Below are 20,253 nucleotides of genomic sequence, written 5' to 3'. Positions count from 1 at the left end.
TCGAAAGGGTGCCGAAAAAGTGCTACGGTGCGGTTCGGTACGCTTTTTGACAGTGGAAACGGCTATAAAAGCGTACCAAACCAAACCAAATCGTACCGTACCACTCAGTGGAAACGGGTCTTAATACATCGGTAGGGAAATGCTTTATTAACTCAACTTCCTGCAGTTTTGTCACCTAATGTAAAGTGAGGACTATTAATGCTTTATAAACCCCTTTAATATCAAATGAACAATAAATGTTTGCAATCTTATCTAAAAGTTAAATGACTGTAAAGTTCAGACATCGCTGAGTAACAGGAGTGTCAAAATACAACCTAAAATTGGCTAAAACAACAATATAATAATTGAACAATATACTATGATGCACCATATTAAAGTAATTAAGCGATGTTTAAACTGTACAGTAATTTATTTTACATAAGATTGCAAAGATTGATTTTTCATTTGATGCAGTTTCATTTGTGGATCTTCAAATGACTATAAGTGAATAAAGTGATTTATTTTCTTTTTTCCTGTTTATAATGTAACTGAGCCTTTAATTGTCCTTTATAAGGGGTTTATAAAGCATTAATAGTCTTCACTTTAGATTAGGTGACCAAACTGGATGAAGTTAATAAAGCATTTATTAACATGCAAATTAACTATTAGCACATGCCTGAATAATAAGATATAGAAATGTTAATTTGAATAATTTATTAATCATTTACTAACTCATTCTGAAGGATCTTTAAAAACCAGCACCTTCTCTCAAATAACTGGTTTGTAAATGATTGCGATTCCCATTACAGACACACGGTGTCTTCCTGCAATATATGAAAGGTTCCAAATGCTATTTTTACCTGTCAAAAATGAGCCAAATATGTTGTTTTTACTCTCTGATAGTCAAAACATGTTTAAAATGTCTATGTTATAGATGCATTAAAAAACAGTCAGAATTTATTTTATTTTGTTTTACTATTAAAATTTTTAAATTATTATTATTTAATTTTTGATTATAATTTCATTATTGTTTTATTTATTTATTTATTTTATGTATCACCTCATGTGTAAGGGGTTAAATTGTTGGGGAAGGAGATGTTCGGTAAAAAAAATATATTGAAAAATTCTAAAGTTACAGGAAACAGTCAGAAAAAAAGGTGTTTTATGGAAATTTGGACCACGAGTCCACATATATGGACATCATGTTTCTCTAAAAGTACATCAAATCAAAAGATGATACTCAGGTTTTATTTTAATTAGGTTCCAATAAGCCCAAATAGCAAAGAGAAATAAAAACTGCATGTAAAAAAAACAGCTTGGGCCTTAAGAGGAAAGCCACTTAAGAGCTGAAATGTGCTGTCCACGTATGTGGCCACTAAGCCCTAGGACAGGCATGGGCAAACTCGATCCTGGAGGGCCGGTGTCTCTGCAGAGTTTTGCTCCAACACTAATCAAACACACCTGAACACCCTAATTAGTGTCTTCAAGATCACTAGAAAACTACAAGCAGGTGTGTTTGATTAGGGTTGGTGCAAAACTATGCAGGGACACCGGCCCTCCAGGATCGAGTTTGCCCATCCCTGATCTAGGAGGTTAATTTAGTAATGAAAAAATAATAATTAACTAAATATGAACGCACAATCATTAAGCACATTATGTATGGGCTTATAAGTAGGCCCACACGGAGTCTGTGCATGCAGATTGCTGCAGATTTTTAGCCCGTCATTGATTCTGTTTATTTACTCGAATAAATGTGTGTACATTTATATTTATTCAGTTTTAAATTATTTACAGTAATATTATTGACTAATATGGAAATATTCATCTGATTTATGTACAATACAGTGTGTGCAGTAATATTGTCTGTCTTTTAGTAGAGATATTATTTGAGAGACTTGCTTTGTTTACCTTGCTTTGTGGATTTGCATTGTTAACAGTAAATAAAAGTTAATAAGGTATTACTTTATATTTCATATATTAAGGTTTTAGTTATGAAACTCCAAAAATAATCGCATAAATCTGCAGATTTTTAACACAATTCTGTGCAGAAATAGCAAAAAACATCCGCAGATTCTGTCTGGCCCTAGTTATAAGTCAAGAATAGAGCATTAGTATAATAGCAGTTATAATCTATAAGTCTATTAATGTAGAGTTAATGCTTAACATGAATTCCCTGTTTGCTAATGCTTAAAGGGCACATAGTTAACCTCTTTTTTCTGATTTAATATTAATATTCTGGTTGTTCTGAGTGTGCCAGTTTAGCTTCAGTTTAAAACACAGTTCAGATTGTTTTATTATAATGTGTTAAAAAGTGTCGTGTTGGGGGCGTGTCCACAGCTCGCTGATTTAGGGGTGTGTTGCTTCACATGTAGATTAGTTTCAGCTTCCCGCCAACGTAACAAGGGGGCGGAGCCATGAGCTCACCCGCTCTGCGTTTGCAACAGAGTCTGACAAGAAGACTCAGAGAAGGAGTGAGAGGATCAGCATTCAGTCGTACATGTACGACTCGGACACAGACCAAGCAGAGAGTACACAATCATTTGTGTCTTTGTACAGTTTTACAGCCAACTGTGTGCTAGTTTAAAGTTCTGAGCTTGTACACAGAAACTAATAACCACGCACACTGAATTAACTTTGACTGAGGCACCGGATGCGCCGCTCGAAGCCGCAACACGGCACACCAGACACTCTCTGTGGCGCGGCAGAAACATGAAGTGTCCCGAATCGTCGCGCCACGCATTTCTGAATTCTAAACATCGGTTTCTGCAGCGGTCCGCAGCGCCCAGCCGTCGACTTGAGTGTACCCTGATAGAAACCGATGTTTAGAATTCTAAAACGCATGCTAGTTAAGATCACAGGGAGCTTCTGGGATCGCGAGAAATGCAAACGGCTGAAGTATAAGGTAGACTCAATGAGAAGTACACATGTTTGCAAACCTACCTAAAGATACAACCAATAATTCCGATTAGAGCGATAATGTGGAGAATATTGATCTTGTGTTGAGCCCAATGAGCCTTGCATCTAAAAATAGAGCTAGCGTGTTCCTTTAGTGATATCGATTCGACTCACGCTGAAAATGGCGGACGTGAATCAACAAACTGAGGATATGATGACGTGCCTGTCAATCAATATTGGTGGGCGGGGGGACCGCTCTCCTACGTATAGTTACGGTCGATCTGAAAACCGCTCCAATTGGTCCACCGTTTTTTATGTTGTTAAATTGAAAAAAAAGCACTGGGTGTGTTTATATCACCCCAATATGACGCTCTATACACCATACATGCACATATGTCTGTCCAAACAGCTTGAAAAGTAGATTTATCACCATAGGTGCCCTTTAATAAATGATTCATAGTGTGCAGTTATTATAGTGTTACCTAAAATATGTATTGTGTATATTCACAGTCCACAGAATAGGCCGAACAGGTCGATCCGGCAAGACTGGAATCGCCACCACATTTATCAACAAAGGATGTGGTGAGTGTTTATTTCTAAAGCCTGTCCGCAGGTTTCTCTTTCTATTTTAGAAATATAATGAAGCTCTCTGTGTTTTAGACGAGTCTGTGCTGATGGATCTGAAAGCTCTGCTGGTTGAAGCCAAGCAGAAAGTTCCTCCGGTTCTGCAGGTTCTGCACACTGGAGACGAGACCATGCTGGATATCGGAGGTATGAATGATGCACGTGTTGCTGAAACCGTAAAGCACACACTCGAGAAGGCTCCATCTTGTTTTAGTTGTGAGGCGCTGATAGTTTCTGAAAGGTCAGCAGTGATGGTGTGTAAAAAATACACTTCTCTAGCAGTGTGTCTTTATTTACTCACAGCTACATACTTGTTAAGTGTTACCCTGTTTTAGCTGTATATTAATATACTTATAAACATATGACTCCATCACAACACCAAAGCAGAGCTGCTGTGTTTCTGAAAATATCAGTGCGATTGGTCTGAGTCTTAATGCAGAAGAAGAGCAGAATGACGCTCAGTTTACAACATCACACCATCTCTTTCTCTCCATCCATCCACCCAAAACACATCCATCCATCTCTCCATCCATCATCCATCCCCAACCCATCCATCCCTCAATCTGTTCATCCATCCACCCATCCATCCGTCTCCCCACCTACCCACCCATCCATCCATCCATCCCTCCATCTCTCTCTCCAGCCATCCCTCCTCCTCCCCACCCACCCATCCATCTATTCATCCATCTCTCTCTCTCTCCACTAATCCATCCATTTCTTCATCTCTCTACCCACCCAAAACCTATCCATCCATCTCTCTATCCATCCGTCCGTCCATCATCCATCTCTCTATCTCTCCATCCATCATCCAACCATCCTTTATCTCTCCATCCATCCACCCAAACCCATCCATCTCTCCATCATCAATCCATCCCAAACTCATCCATTCCTCTGTTTCTCCATCCATCCATAATTCCATCCATCCACCCAAAACCCATCCATCTCTTTCTCTCCATCCATTCACCCAAAACACATCCATCCATCTCTCCATCCATCATCCATACCCAACCCATCCATCCCTCAATCTGTTCATCCATCCACCCATCCCTCCGTCTCCCCACCTACCCATCCATCTATCCCTCCATCTCTCTCTCCAGCCATCCCTCCTTCTCTCCACCCATCCCTCCTTCACCCCATCCACCCATCCATCTATTCATCCATCTCTATCTCTCCACTAATCCATCCATTCCTTCATCTCTCTACCCACCCAAAACCCATCCATCCATCTCTCCATCCATCCAGCCGTCCGCCCATCCATCCATCAATCATTCCATCCCAAACCCATCTATCTCTCTATCTCTCCATCCATCCACCCAAAACCCATCCATCCATCTCTCTATCTCTGTATCCATTATCCATCCACCCCAAACCTATCCATCCATCTTTTCCCGTCTGTTCTCATCGCTATTTCTCTATTAGTCCTAGAAAAAATATGATCAGTGACTAGTTTTCTTCTTTCATTACCCAAAACAAAACAGCTCTTTAACCTGCGTGTGTTTTGTGTTCAGGGGAGCGCGGCTGTACCTTCTGCGGTGGTTTGGGTCACAGGATCACAGATTGTCCCAAACTGGAGGCCATGCAGACCAAACAGGTCACCAACATCGGCCGCAAAGACTACCTGGCCAACAGCTCCATGGACTTCTGATGCTGGGGGCTTTTATTCTGTACACACATGTATTATTCTGGAACCTGTACATTACTGGTGGACTCCTCTTCTGTGAATCTGTCTGTCAGAGTTTTGCTCAATATAAAAATAAAAGAGAAGCTGCATTACACTGGAGAAGATGACCTCATTCATGTTTACTATAGTATGTGAATAACGTGTTCAGTTTATTACAGTTATGAATCTATCTATCTATCTATCTATCTATCTATCTATCTATCTATCTATCTATCTATCTATCTATCTATCTATCTATCTATCTGTCTGTCTGTCTGTCTGTCTGTCTGTCTGTCTGTCTGTCTGTCTGTCTGTCTCTCTGTCTGTCTGTCTGTCTGTCTGTCTCTCTCTCTGTCTGTCTGTCTGTCTCTCTATCTATATGTCTGTCTGTCTGTCTGTCGTTCTATCTATCGTTCTATCTGTCTATCCATCTATCTATCTGTCTATCCATCTATCTATCCATCCATCCATCCGTCCGTCCGTCCATCCGTCCGTCCGTCCATCCATCCATTCGTCTATCGTTCTATCTATCTATCTATCTATCTATCTATCTATCTATCTATCTATCTATCTATCTATCTATCTATCTATCTATCTATCTATCTATACATCTATATCTATCCATCAATCAGTCCGTCCGTCAGGTCCGTCCGTCAGCCGTACGTCCGTCCGTCCGTCCGTCCGTCCGTCCGCCGTCTGTTCTGTCTGTCAGTCTGTTCATCTATTATCATCTACTATCTATCTTAGTTTCTATCGTTCTATCTTCGTTATATCTAGTCGATCTGTCTATCTATTATCATCTATCTATCTACTATCATCATCTATATATCTATCTATCTATCTATCCAGCTATCTCTATCCATCTAGCGTATATCCATCATCGTCTATCCATCTATCGTCTATCCATCTAGCGTCTATCCAATATCCATCTAGCTATCTATTTCTATCTATCTACTATCTATATATCCTCTATAATCTATCTATCGTTCTATCTTTCGTTCTGTCTGTCTGTCTGTCTCTACGTCTGTCCGTCTATCCATCTATCTATCTGTCTATCCGTCCATCTATCTATCTATCTATCTATCTATCTATCTATCTATCTATCTATCTATCTATCTATCTATCTATCTATCTATCTATCCATCCATCTATCCATCTATCCATCTATCTAATAAAAGCTAGGTTGCATTCCACTGTAACATGTCTGTTAATTAATCTTTTCTATATTATGAGATTAATTCTGTTTATATGCGGTGGTGAATTGCATTATGGGATGTTGATCTCTGCTCTGTCCACTTCTGATGTTGAAAATTCACTCTACAGTTTAAACTTCCCATAAATTAAAATAAGCTGTTAGTAGAAGCATGTTCATTTTCAGGATAAAACTCCAAAACAAATGACAAAATTCACATTTAGAAGATATAAACACCCAAAGTCTGCAGTTTGTCACTTCTTTTTGCCCACATTACCTGTCCCACATTAACTATGTGTCCCATAACATGTATATTAACATTAAAAGTCAGTCACATAATGCAATTCAAAGTCATAAATAATCAACAAAACACCCAGATAACTGTTAATTTACTCATGTGTTTTGCAGTGTAGCACCTTTAGCAGACACTTTAATCAGTGATCAGTTCATATGCTGCACTTCTACTGTAAAGAATTAAATGAGCATCCACTTATTCTGCGTTCATGTTAAGTAAAACTAATAACTTCATCTTTTTTCAGACAGTATCTGTGCCTGCATCTTCTCTCAGCGTCCTGTTTATGACCAAGCGTGGCTGATTAACCTGTTTCTCTGCGAACAATGTGACGTTTTTAAGAGCACGGAGGAAAGCCAGTGGTGACCATTTTTAGCCGCTTGTTTCCCCACCCTGACGGAAACTCTTGCTTCATATCAAAATAGTCTTCGTTATCATGTACTGTCAGTGTGTCCTATAGTGAACAGAGGAGCTGCAGCACTATGGATGTGATCTCTAAAGAGGGCCCGCTGTTCCTCCAGGGAGTCAAGTTTGGGAAGGTCAGCTGATTTACTGAAGCATTGCATTTGTTTACACTTGTTTTTACATTTATTTAAATTTGTTTGTGTAAGTGTTCTGGCTTTAAGTGTAGTACTATTTATTTTATTAAAAAAATGTCTTACTATACAAGTATAGATTATATTAATCTAAACTATTTAGATTTTTATATTTAATATAAGATAGTGATAATGCTTTAAGTGGGATACTATTTATTGGTTAACTTTTTTTGTTACTAAATAAGCATATATCATGTTTTATATTATTTTATTTATATATTATTTTCTAATTTATTTTATATTATTATAAATAATTTAATTGTTTTTATTTATATATTATTTTCTAATTTATTTTATATTATTATAAATGATTTAATTGTATGTTTATGATATGCTTTGTGTTTCACTATTTATTATTTTTTATTACTTTTGTTACTATACAATGAATATATGCAGTGTATTTTGGTGCATTTGAACAAAATAGATTTATTAAACAGATATATTTATTAAAATTATATTTTAGTCACCAAACATATTTAGAAATAGAAAGATAACACAATTAAATTCAAGCTAAATATTGCAAAATAAATTACAAACTACAAAATTTCAATAAAAACTTTCAATATTTTTTGCTTCTCTTGATTTTTCCTCTTTTTTTAATTTGTATTTAATATTTTTCTATAACGTAAATTTGGGTGTACTCGTTTTTAGACTGTTATCGTAGGTTATTTTGTTAGATTAGCTCCAGATTTGGCTTCAGTGCTGACTAATCTAATATAATACTGTAGAGCTTCCTATTAAAAAATATGAAGATACAAGAGAGATGTGAGGGGTGTGCTTATATATGCTGAGCGCTGTATATTATTATACATATTATTGTATATCATTCGTTTTTTTGTAATATAAGAGAACTGTTTTGGCTTTACGTGTGATACTATTTACTGTTCTTTTTATTTCTTGTTACTATATGAGTATATCTTTTGTTATTATAAATTATTTGATTATTATTTTTAATATAAGATGGAAGTGATATGGCTTTAGTGTACTAATATTGTTACTATATAAGTCTGTTATATAATATTACACTATATTATGCTGAATTAGATTTTTTTAGATAGGAGTGATATCGCTTATTTATTTTCATTACTGTTTATATTATATTATATTATAATAGGCTATATTATCATAAATTATTATTATTTTAGATAGTGTCGTGGCTTTAAGTGTAGTACTATTTATTTTTTGTTACTATAAAAGTATATATTATATTATTATCAATTATTTGATTATTCTTTATTAATATAAGATGGAAGTAATATGGCTTTAGGTGTAATACTATTTATTTATTTGTTACTATATACACTCACTGGCCACTTTATTAGGTACACCTCACTAGTACCAGGTCGGACCCCCTTTTGTCTTCAGAACTGCCTTAATCCTTCATGGTAGAGATTCACTGGAAATATTCCTGAGAGATTTTGCTCCATATTGACATGATAGCATCACACTGTTGCTGCAGATTTGTCTGCTGCACATCCATGATGCCAATCCCGTTCCACTACATCCCAAAGGGGCTCTATTGGATTGAGCTCTGGTGACTGTGGAGGCCATTTGAGCACAGTGAACACTTGAGAACACTGAACCGCTGATACAAGGCAGGATGGATCCATGCTTTCATGTTGTTTAGGCCAAATTGTGAGCCGAGCATCCGAATGTGTCAGCAGAAATGGAGACTCATCAGACCAGGCAACGTTTCTCCAATCTTCTATTGTCCAGTTTTGGTGAGCCTGTGTGAATTGTAGCCTCAGTTTCCTGTTCTTAGCTGACAGGAGCGGCACCCGGTGTGGTCTTCTGCTGCTGTAGCCCATCTGCCTCAAGGTTGGACGTGTTGTGTGTTCAGAGATGCTCTTCTGCAGACCTCGGTTGTAACGAGTGCTTATTTGAGTTACTGTTGCCTTTCTATCAGCTGGAACCAGTCTGGCCATTCACCTCTGGCATCAACAAGGCATTTGCGCCCACAGAACTGCCGCTCACTGGATATTTCCTCTTTGTCGGACCATTCTCTGTAAACCCTAGAGATGGTTGTGCGTGAAAATCCCAGTAGATCAGCAGTTTCTGAAATACTCAGAGCAGCCCGTCTGGCAGCAACAACCATGCCACGTTCAAAGTCACTTAAATCCCCTTTCTTCCCCATTCTGATGTTCACTTTGACCTGCAGCAGATCGTCTTGACCATGTCTACATGAATAAATGCATTGAGCTGCTGACATCTGATTGGCTGAGTAGAAATCTGCGTTAACAAGCATTTTGACGTGTACCTATTAAAGTGGCCGGTGAGTGTAGGTTATATTAATAAAACAAGGTTGATTATTCTTTTTTTAATATAAGATAGAAGTGTTATGGCTTTAAGTGTAATACTATTTATTGTTTGTAATATTTTGTTACTAAATAATTATATATTATTAATTAATTATTATGAATTTTGGCTTTTTATATAAGAGAACTTTTGGCTTTAAGTGTAATAATATTTAAGGTTTTTATTTTTTGCTTTATTGTTATTTTGCACAAGATAGAAGTGATATGGCTTTAGTAGTACTATTCATTATTTTTATTAAATTTTTTTAACTATATATGTCTATAAGATATTATATTTGTTATATTTTATTATATTGTATTCTTTGTATAATTATTTTATTATAGTATGGATTATAATTTTAAGACATGATTTAACTGTTATGGCTTTAAGTGTGAAACTATTTAGGTTTCATTTGACATTTTTATTAATTTTACATTTTATTTCTTTATTTATTTTTATACTACACAAGTATGCATATATAATAGGATTAAATTTAGAAATTATTAGATTTTTTTTTTTTAATACCAAGTAGAAGTGTTACGGCTTTAAATTTAATAATAATCAAATATTTCAAAATGTTGATTCCTATTTTATATAAGCATGGTATAAATTATATTGCGTTATAAATTTTAGATGTTTAATTTTTAATATAAGATAGAAGTGAGATGCCATTAATGTAGTACTGTTTATAATTTTTATTACATTTAATTATATTATAAATTGTTAGAGTTTTATTAGATTTTTTATAATAATAATAATTCTAATATTAATGAAACATTTTCACAATATTAGTGTTTTCACAGTGATTTTGATTAAGTAGAAGAGACTATAAATATATATATATATATACCCCTCACAGATCTCTCTGTGATAATATAATACATAATATTAGAGATTATATCGAGTTGTGCAATGTAGAACAATAATGTTTTATTTTTTATCTCAGAACTGCCCATATTGGGTGGAGAGGGAATCAGTTGGCATTAATCTGGTCTAGCTTTAAATATGTGTTTATATTCAGCAGATTTTAAAGATCTTAAAAAACTAGTTTCCAATCACTTAGTTAATAATATGATTTCCATATGGTTTGACATGAAAAAATATTTAAGTGCCTGCTTTCCCTTATCTTGTTTCAGTCCAATTTGGGGAAATAAAACATTTAAACCAGGTACATTAGATGCAGGATTCAAGATATGGGCAGAGAAGGGAATTAGATAGCAGATTTTCAGTTAATGTCAGAATTATTAGCCCCCCTTTTATTATTATTATTATTATTTTATTTAATATTTCCCAAATTATGTTGATTAGATTTAGGAAATTTTCACAGTATGTCTTCTAATATTTTTTCTTCTGGAGAAAGTCTTATTTGTTTTATTTCGGCTAGAATAAAAGCAGATTTTAAGTTTTTAAACACCATTTTAAGGTCAATATTATTAGCCCCTTTAAGCTATATATTTTTCTCGACTGTCTACAGAACAAACCATCATTATACTATAACTTGCCTAATTACCCTAACCTGCCTAGTTACGCCTAATTAACCTAGTTAAGTCTTTAAATGTCGCTTTAAGTTGTATAGAAGTGTCTTAAAGAATATCTAGTCTAATATTATTTACTGTCATCATGACAAAGAGAAAATAAATCAGTTATTAGAGATGAGTTATTAACACTATTATGATTAGAAATGTGTTGAAGAAATCTGCTCTGTTAAACAGAAATTAGGGAAGAAAATAAACAGGGGGGCTAATAATTCAGGGAGGCTAATAATTCTGACTTCAACTGAATATGTTAACAGTGTTCTAATGCCATTTGAGGAAATTGTTAGTAAATACAATACAATATTCCTGCAAAACATTTCCTTAAGCATTTACAAATAAGAGATTTTATCCTCACATCACAAAGTAATTCTCTGGATATGCCATCATTGTCTGTTTTAGAAAAGGTAATAACAAAAGATTGTTTTAGTGAAGGTTTCATTATACAAGATGCTGGTGTCAGAATCAAAGGAGTCTTCAAGTTGTAAACTGGAAGCTGGAGATTAGATCTTAAAGAGGATATTTCTACAGAGGACTGTATAAAGACACGCGAGGAAGCTCAATCACTAACAATGAACACTCGTCTGAAACTCTTCCAAGAGAAGTGGCTGATGAGGATTTACATAACAGCAGTTTTATTGCAGTAATATAATGAAAATATTCCAGATACTTGCTTGAGATGCAGGGACCTTAAAGGAACGCTGTATCACTGTGTATGGGAATGGAAAGGAATGCAGAACTTTTGGAAAGGTGTGAAAGAAATGATAGTAAAGACTCTTGAGGTTGAGGGTATACATTTTTTTTTTATTTCATGTATATCCCAAGGAGATTTAGTTAAAAAAGAGGGAGCGTATATTTATGAATATAGGCATTCTGCAAGCGAAACGGCTTATTTCTTTCAATTGGAAATGTGCAGCAAATATAGACCGTTGGCTGAAAGAGATGGTAACAATGGAAAAAGTTACTTATATATTAAGTTATAAAGTTATATATTATAAATACATAACTTTTGATGGAGTTTGGGGACCTTTCGTGTTGTTTTTTAAAGGTGGTGGATTTGGAAGATTATTTAAAGAGGTGATCTTGTACTCTGATGTAAAATACTGAGAAGCCTTTTGATTTGTTTGTTCATTTGTTTAGTTGTTGGTTTCTGTTATATCTGGCACATGTAAACGTGTATGTATATGTTCAAATATAAACATTAATTGGGGGAAAATAATTATTAATAATAGAGATTGCTAATGAGATAATATATTTGTGCATATGCATTAGATTAATCAGTACCAAAGCAAACCTGATGAACAGATCACAGTCTAAACATAAATGAGCATCTTGTATGAGTAAATGATGAGGAAATGTTCAATGCGGAAGTGAATTAATGCTTTAATGGAGTTGGGAGGAGAGATTTAGCGGAGGCAGGATCAGATCTGCTCCTCTGAGACGGCCTCATCCAGCCGCAGGGGCAGGAGTTGTGAAATGATTCTTGGTTTTATCTCTTATAAATGATTCATCCGCGTTTATCTCGAGCATGAGGATGGAGACACCTCGGGTGGGGAAACAGCTGCTTTTCTCTTCTATAAATAATGTGCAGCCGAGGGTTTCTGCCCACCTATAATTCCTCAGGCTCACTGTAAATTATTCAAAATGATGCTTTAAAGGGGAGCTATTATATGCCTCCTTTTACAAGATGTATAATGCATCTCTGATGAGTGTGTGTTTGAGTTTGAGTTGAGAACTGCCCACAGATGATGTGTTATATCTCTCTGAAACTGACCCTTTTAGGCTTTGATCCTAATTTGGTGACTGTCGCTTTAAATTCAAATGAGATTGGGCTCTTTTCAGAAGAGGGCGGAGCTACAAATACCTGTGCATCAGCATAGTGACAGAAACAGGACTAGCTGTGTTAAAACCACATTTATAATCCTCTTAAGCGGGTCACACACCGCTCGGCGCCGCGACACGGCGCACACATGACAGTTGAAAGTATCGCACACCAGACGCGCACATTCGCATGCTATTTTAAATTAAACTATTCAGATGGCGCTCTGAGTTAAGATGTCTCCAATGTTACTGGTTGAAACCTAAACTGGTGATGAGGTCTTAAAATGAATGAAAAGAGTCCGTTGATGCAGAAATGGAATTTTAAACAGTGGGCGTGGCTTGTTCTTTTCTACTGAGAGCTGATTGGCTGTAGTAAAGTAGGCGTTTCATTCAGATTGATGGAGAAAAGGGTTTGGGGAGAGTTATTACAACCTAACAGACTCCCTCTGCTCACTATTTCTGTTTGTTGTTAAAACTGACAGCTGTAGGGGGCGTGGTTTAGTGTGTTAGCCACACCCAATACCTCAGACTGACGTAAATTGAGAATTGAACTAAAACAGGACGTGCATTTTCAGATTTTAATTTCAGATTATAAGAGCAACCAATTTGTTTTCCTAATGACCTGCACAGATGAATCGTTCAGCACAGAACTAGCAATGCGAGCTAGCTAGCCAGTATGGTTAGTTTCATGTGGACTTTAAAAGGTCTTGAATTTGACTCTGCTCCTGTATATGGCCTGAGTAAATGGTGTTAATGTCTGCTGTTGTTCCTGCAGAAGATCTGGCGTAAGTCATGGCTGGTCCTCCTGGAGGCGGGACCCGCAGGCGTGGGCCGTCTGGAGCTGTGGGACCTGCGGGACGGTGGAGGCCGGATGGGGTTCGGGATCAGCAAACCGGCAGGGTTTAAGAGGACGGATAAGCGAGTGATTCGGCTGTCGGACTGTCTGAGCATCACCCCGGCTCCAGCAGAGAGCTGTCCCACAGACTGCTCCGCTTTCTTCCTCAACACCATCTCCTGCACCTTCACCATCGCTGCGCCCCAACAGGACGACTGGCTGGCGGTGCTCTGCCGGCTGGCTTTTCAGGTACCCAGGCTTTATACGGTTCAGCTCAGTGGTCAGTTCTCCATACCTCTATTAAAGCTGCACTTTAAAGCAAATCCAGGTGTATCTAGGTGTAACGGAGGCCAGCTAGTAAGTGCTGTGCAGGTAAACCTCACTCCTCTGACATCTAAAGGTGCTCTAGTGACAGATGTTATAGAGGCCATGGTCTTTAGCCCCCTTGGTACAGCAACCGACTCCCATGCGGAGAGTCACCGGCTCGATCCCAGCTCAGAGTGGGTTTGGGGTGGTGTAGGACCGGTGGGGTTTCATTGGTGCCGTGACCCGGATGTGAGTGAGGTTTAGGGGGGTGAGTGTAACGGAGGCCTGCTAGTAAGTGCTGTGCAGGTAAACCTCATTCCTCTGACCTCTAAAGGTGCTCTAGTGACAGATGCTATAGAGGACATGGTCTTTAGCCTCCTCGTTAGAGCAACCGACTCTCATGCGGAAGGTCGCCAGTTCGATCCCAGCTCAGAGTGGGTTGGGTGGTGTAGGACCAGCGGGGTTACATAGGCATAGACTAATAATAAGAGATCAGTGTATGGGCATAGCGTAAGCCTCAGACACCACTGTTTCATCATTGTCATGCAGGGGGTCTTAATATGTATTAAAAGTTGATAAATTAATTTTGGGAAATTTTTGGCTCTTAAAAACTATTGAAAAGTCTTAAATGATATTTTACATGGTATTAAATTTGGTATCATTTTTGATTCTGCAATGTTTAGTTGTATGATAACATTTGTCTGAATCTTCCCCCTCAAGTCCAAACACATGTGGTACAGGTGAATTGGGAAGGCTAAATTGTCTGTAGTGTATGAGTGTGAATGAGTGTGTATGGGTGTTTCCCAGTGCTGGGTTGCAGCTGGAAGGGCATCCGCCGCGTAAAACATATGCTGGATAAGTTAGCGGTTCATTCTGCAGTGGTGACCCCTGATTAATAAAGGGACTCAGCCGAAAAGAAAATGACTGAATGAATTTATTAATAAACATATTAATTTGGGTGTTTGGTTTTTGAACTGTGATCTTCAGTTTGCTTGTTAGATTAGTTCAGCAGATCTTCAGTACTGACTAATCTACTGTATGTGCACTAATATATGCAGCCTGGAGAAACTATTAATGTAAAAGCGAGATCTGTGAGGGGTCACTCATAACACTAAATATGTATATAATTATGTATATGCAGAGTACGTATTTCTAAAATCAACACTTCTATAATAAACTTCAGCATGTCGCAGAGGAAGTGTTGACAACCACACCTTTGCGTTTATGATTGCTCAAGAACATCCTTAGTCATTTTTCAAAGATCGACATCGTAAAAAAAAAGAGGAATTACTAACGCACGCTGTTTGTTATCAACCGCCTTGTATGTTTTAGAAGAGCCAGAGCAGCGAAGACAGCAGGAGAGTTCAGAAAGACAAATACCTGCCGCTGGCCAGCAACGAGCTGTACTCCACCTGGGGAACAGGTGAGACGTCTGCAGAACACAACACAGCCCCATTCTCACACCGATAACATCATTATCTGTGGGTGTTTCCAACTGTCTGTGTGTTGAGCAAGAGCTGTGTGTTCATATCTGCAACACGTACAGCTCCATTACTCAGGGCTTTATTTTCTTCAGCTCTGCGATCCTCCCTGCTGATTGCACATTAACTTCGTGGCACTTTAGTTTATGCGAAAGTCACTTGTATAAGGGGATTAAACACAAGTAATAGTGTGTGAATATCTCCAGCAGCCTCTAATGATATATACATGAATTAATTGTATTTGTTTATAATCAGACTTGATGAATGAAACACTTTGATTGACATTCTCTCTTTGTACGTGTCATTAGAGGGGGAAAGCCCCGCCCACTAGTGCTCATCTCTCCATCTCATTAGCATAAACAGCAGCCCTGAGTGAGAAGCAGCCGTCTGTCCATTAGCCATTAGAGTGTTTGAGCTGCTGAAGATAATGTCAGCATAGACTAAGAGGATTATAGATGTGGAGTTTACGATGAACAGCGACAGGAGTCTGACAGAAGCATGAAGCACACACTCACACTGAAGCACACCTGACCAGCACTGACAACACACTCACAGCTGTTTTACACCTGTCGCTATGCTTATGCATATGCATTTGTAGCTCCGCCCTCTTCTGAAAAGAGCCCAATCTCATTTGAATTTAAAGCGACAGTCACCAAATTAGGATAAGAGCCTAAAAGGGTCAGTTTCAGAGAGATATAACACATTATCTGTGTGCTATTTTCAGCTCAAACTCAAACACACACTCTTTAGAGACAGCATGGACGCATTTACGTCTTGTAAAAAAGGGACGTAATAGGTCTCTTTTAATTCTCACTAATAGCTAGCAGCCTGCTTATTATTAAAATATTGGCTGTTTGTAAAGTATGATCTTGTTCTACATCTCTAATCAAATACCTAAACCCAACTACTATCTTAATAACTATTAATACGCAGCAAATTAGAGATTTATTAAGGCAAAAGTCATAGTTAATGATTTGTTAATAAAGTGGAAAAACTATGACGTCACCTTGAAGGCTAATCAGCTGCTAGCATAAAACTGGTTCCCTCAATAAAACCCCAATAGGATTTTCCCGTAGGCTTTTCGATGATTGCAAATAATAAGCTCTGTGTTCAAACCCTGTTCATTACACTTATACGTTTTGTCCAGCTGGATAATCCTCACACAATAATACAACTTTGAGCACGTTTGGATTTTAAATGCGAACGCAAGAATTGAAAAGCTAACATTAGGCTATAAACAGACTACAGTGCGCTCGGAGCGCTCGCCTCGTCAGCAGCACTCTGCTACAGACAACTTATCAAGCTTATTTTTAGAAATATGCTCCATGACAAAGTTAATCTCTCTGTTTATTATATTATAATGCACGCTATATATTATAAACAAATAAATACGTAAAAACGCACAGACCAGCGTGCCTTTTGGATAGTTTGTTAAATGGGAAATACATCTGTTTTGCTTTACGGTTGTTGTAACAGTTTCAAAACTATGTATAAATGTGCCAACATAATATTATCATAGGACCCCTGCTGAAAAATCCAGCTTAAACCAGCCTAGGCTGGTTGGCTGGTTTTAGCTGGTTTTAGCTGGTTGACCAGCCTGGTTTTAGAGGGGTTTTTCCATTTCCAGGCTGGTTTCCAGCCATTTCCAGCCTGGTCTTAGCTGGTCAGGCTGGAAAATGACCAGCTAAAACCAGCTTGACCAGCCTGGTTTAAGCTGGACACAGCTGGTTTTGGCTGGGCTCCCAGCCTGGCTAGGTGGTCAAGCTGGTTTTAGCTGGTCATTTTCCAGCCTGACCAGCTAAGACCAGGCTGGAAATGGCTGGAAACCAGCCTGGAAATGGCCAAAACCCCTCTAAAACCAGGCTGGTCAACCAGCTAAAACCAGCCAATCAGCCTAGGCTGGTTTAAGCTGGATTTTTCAGTAGGGACACTTATATAAGTGTATCGCTCACGTGCATACAGCCGGCTTACCTTAACAGACGACAGAAATGAAGAAGGGACAAGTCTATACGCCTGCAAGTTCCATCATGGACACAGAGCAACGTTCAATTTTCATTTTTATGTCAGGAAGTACAGGGAAAAGCAGCCCATACAGTCACATCTGCTATAGATTTAATGGAGGAGTGTAAATACTGCAGTTATGACAGAGTTAAATGTGTTCAGATGAAGAAAAATCAGACGAAAAATCACTTGATCTTGACTGTTAATATGTGTGTATTTTTACCATAGACTGTAAAATATATGGACGTAGCATCAGTGACGTCACCCATAGGTTTCTGAAGAGCGCAAAAGAAGCTACAAGTAGGCGCGGCCAACCGTCGCCATTTTGTTCGCGCGTCATCGCACCCACGGCGGGATACCAAACAAGGGCAAAGAGGCGGAGAGTGAGCGGAGCTACAGACACCTGCTGGCACTTTGCTTAGACCTGTCAGACAGACTTTACTTTGGGAGAAACGCTGAATACTGTATTACCTGCGACTCGTTTGTGTTCTGACCACATGTGCTTGGCTGTACACTATATCAATAAAGTGTTTAGACTTTTCAAAACACTGTAGTAATACATTGAGCCACATTAAGCATTGTTCATATGACGTTTTTCTACAGGAGGAAAACGCAAATTACTTCCAAACACTTCAGATGTGTGTGTGTGTGCGTGTGTGTGTGCGTGTGTGTGTGTGTGTGTGTGTGCGCGTGTGTGTGTTAGTTAATGCAAGACTATTGATAAAATCCAGCATAACACTGTATGATAACGCTTCAGATGACTGTTCTAGAGTCTACAGCTAATCAATCTGGCAGATTCTGGAGTGCTTTACGGGTCTAAAGAAAAATATTAATGATAAATGATCTTAAATAAAACAAATACATTTATAGAGGTGGTGTATAAGTATATAACTTTACTCACATGGGAAACGGAGGCCACATGAATGGTTTGTGAGCACAATTAAATGCACACAGCATCCCATATCATCTGATAATTGTAAGAAATAAGTCCAAAAGGCAGCTGACTGTGTAAAGCCACATAAAACAACACAAAAATACGATGAATATGCCGAGATCAGTGGCTAATCTGCCGGATTCAGCTGAGGTGAAGTGACGGCGACCAGCGAGACCTAGCTGTCACTCAAGTGGCCACGCCCTTAATTATGCAAACTTAATATAACCTAAAATAAAGGAAATGGATGAGTTATAAAAAAATTCACCCCCTCACAGTTGTCATGAAGGGTAATATTAGCTATATGACCCAAAATCGTTCTTTGTACCAGGCTGTAAACACCTTTATTTCTGTTGTAAAGTTGGCCATTCTAACAGTGCGCTCAATTGCCACTTGCTCTATTATGGAGCCAGGACTAGCGGAATTTTGATTAACTGCAGTTTCAGTTACTTCCGTATTGGCTTCCCGAGGGAGAGCGGGAGGTTGCCGCTTGATTTTTACCCATTTATTCACTTGTTTGCATTACTGGGAGCAGGAAAGAGACCGGCTGCGCTAGTAAGCAGTATCTTCATAATAAAATAAATGATCAACAAATTAATCTCGGCAGTCTTTACAAGTGAAGGCATTATCTACACACAATATGAATTCCCAGTTAGAAAAACACTACGAACTATAATTCATGAATATACTTTAATAACAGACAAATCCAAATGCACAACACAAGCGGGCTGCGCTCCGGACCAGCTCAGCTCGATGACGTATAATGCCTCCGACACCGCATTTAGCATCTTAGCAACCGTCTTTTTAAAGAAGCATAACGGATTTAATAAATCAAGAGTGAGGTGGAACTGATGTGTTTTATGTCGTAGAATAAAACATGAAAGTATCTTGAGTTTATGTGAGCCACGACTCTTATTTAAGCGATTTAACTGAAATCCCATTGAAAAAACCCATTGACTTTGAGACGAGGGAGCCGCTACTGCTAAAATGCTAACTCGCTTCTGTCATAGTTCCTCCACTGTATTGCAAGACTTGTAGCTTAGAGGTGTAGTATGTTGGATTTACTCCTAGTGGTTGAACTAGGTATCGACAGTCCATAAACAAATAAGATAAGATCCATTATGTCTGTCTGCGTGAGTGTATAAAGAGACAAGAACCAGACTAAACCTCAACAAAGAATCACTGATGAACTATTTCTCACTTCTGAAGCCATCCAGGCATCCACGTGGTCTCCTCCACAGCTCTATAATTGCTGGCAGAACAGATCTTTATTTAGGTGTGCCCTCAGACTGAGTGTGTGTTTTTGTCTTGTGCTGTTCTCAGGTCAGTTCCAGGTGTGTGTTCAGAGCACAGAATCATCTCAGAGACTCAGGTTGTCTGGGTCTTACCTGCTGTCGGCTGATAAAGAGACGGTCAGTCTGCTGGACCTAAAGACTGGACAGCCCATCCAGCGCTGGCCATACAGACTGCTCAGGAGATTCGGCCCAGTCAAGGTTAGTCAGCGGGAAATACACTCTATCTATCTATCTATCTATCTATCTATCTATCTATCTATCTATCTATCTATCTATCTATCTATCCATCCATCCATCCATCCATCCATCCATCCATCCATCCATCCATCCATCCATCCATCCATCCATCCATCCATCCATCCATCCATCCATCCATCCATCCATCCATCCATCCATCCATCCATCCATCCATCCATCCATCCATCCATCCATCCATCCATCCATCCATCCATCCATCCATCCATCCACCGTCTGTCTAGGCTAGTTAGTTTAGATCTATCTATCTATCTATCTATCTA

The 20,253-nt window shown here is 38.2% G+C and overlaps 2 protein-coding genes across 2 annotated transcripts in view; both read left to right on the top strand.

Moving 5' to 3' along the window:
• The window catches only part of LOC130241016 (probable ATP-dependent RNA helicase DDX41), a 31,796-nt gene extending 26,523 nt beyond the window's left edge, over window positions 1-5,273 (top strand). Inside the window, exons 12-14 of the mRNA XM_056472726.1 lie at window positions 3,385-3,456; window positions 3,535-3,645; window positions 5,007-5,273. Of these exons, the coding sequence (XP_056328701.1) occupies window positions 3,385-3,456; window positions 3,535-3,645; window positions 5,007-5,143 (320 nt within the window). The 3' untranslated portion in view covers window positions 5,144-5,273. The remainder of the gene's footprint in view (window positions 1-3,384; window positions 3,457-3,534; window positions 3,646-5,006) is intronic.
• Window positions 5,274-6,912: 1,639 nt separating this feature from the next.
• dok3 (docking protein 3) overlaps window positions 6,913-20,253 on the top strand; it is a 17,187-nt gene continuing 3,846 nt past the window's right edge. The window contains exons 1-4 of the mRNA XM_056472430.1: window positions 6,913-7,181; window positions 13,662-13,970; window positions 15,360-15,450; window positions 19,764-19,933. Of these exons, the coding sequence (XP_056328405.1) occupies window positions 7,125-7,181; window positions 13,662-13,970; window positions 15,360-15,450; window positions 19,764-19,933 (627 nt within the window). The 5' untranslated portion in view covers window positions 6,913-7,124. The remainder of the gene's footprint in view (window positions 7,182-13,661; window positions 13,971-15,359; window positions 15,451-19,763; window positions 19,934-20,253) is intronic.

Source organism: Danio aesculapii, chromosome 14, assembly GCF_903798145.1.
Source record: "Danio aesculapii chromosome 14, fDanAes4.1, whole genome shotgun sequence".
Lineage (NCBI taxonomy): Eukaryota > Metazoa > Chordata > Actinopteri > Cypriniformes > Danionidae > Danio > Danio aesculapii.
The sequence above is the reverse complement of the archived record's forward strand: the minus strand, read 5'-3'. Positions and strand labels throughout refer to the sequence as shown.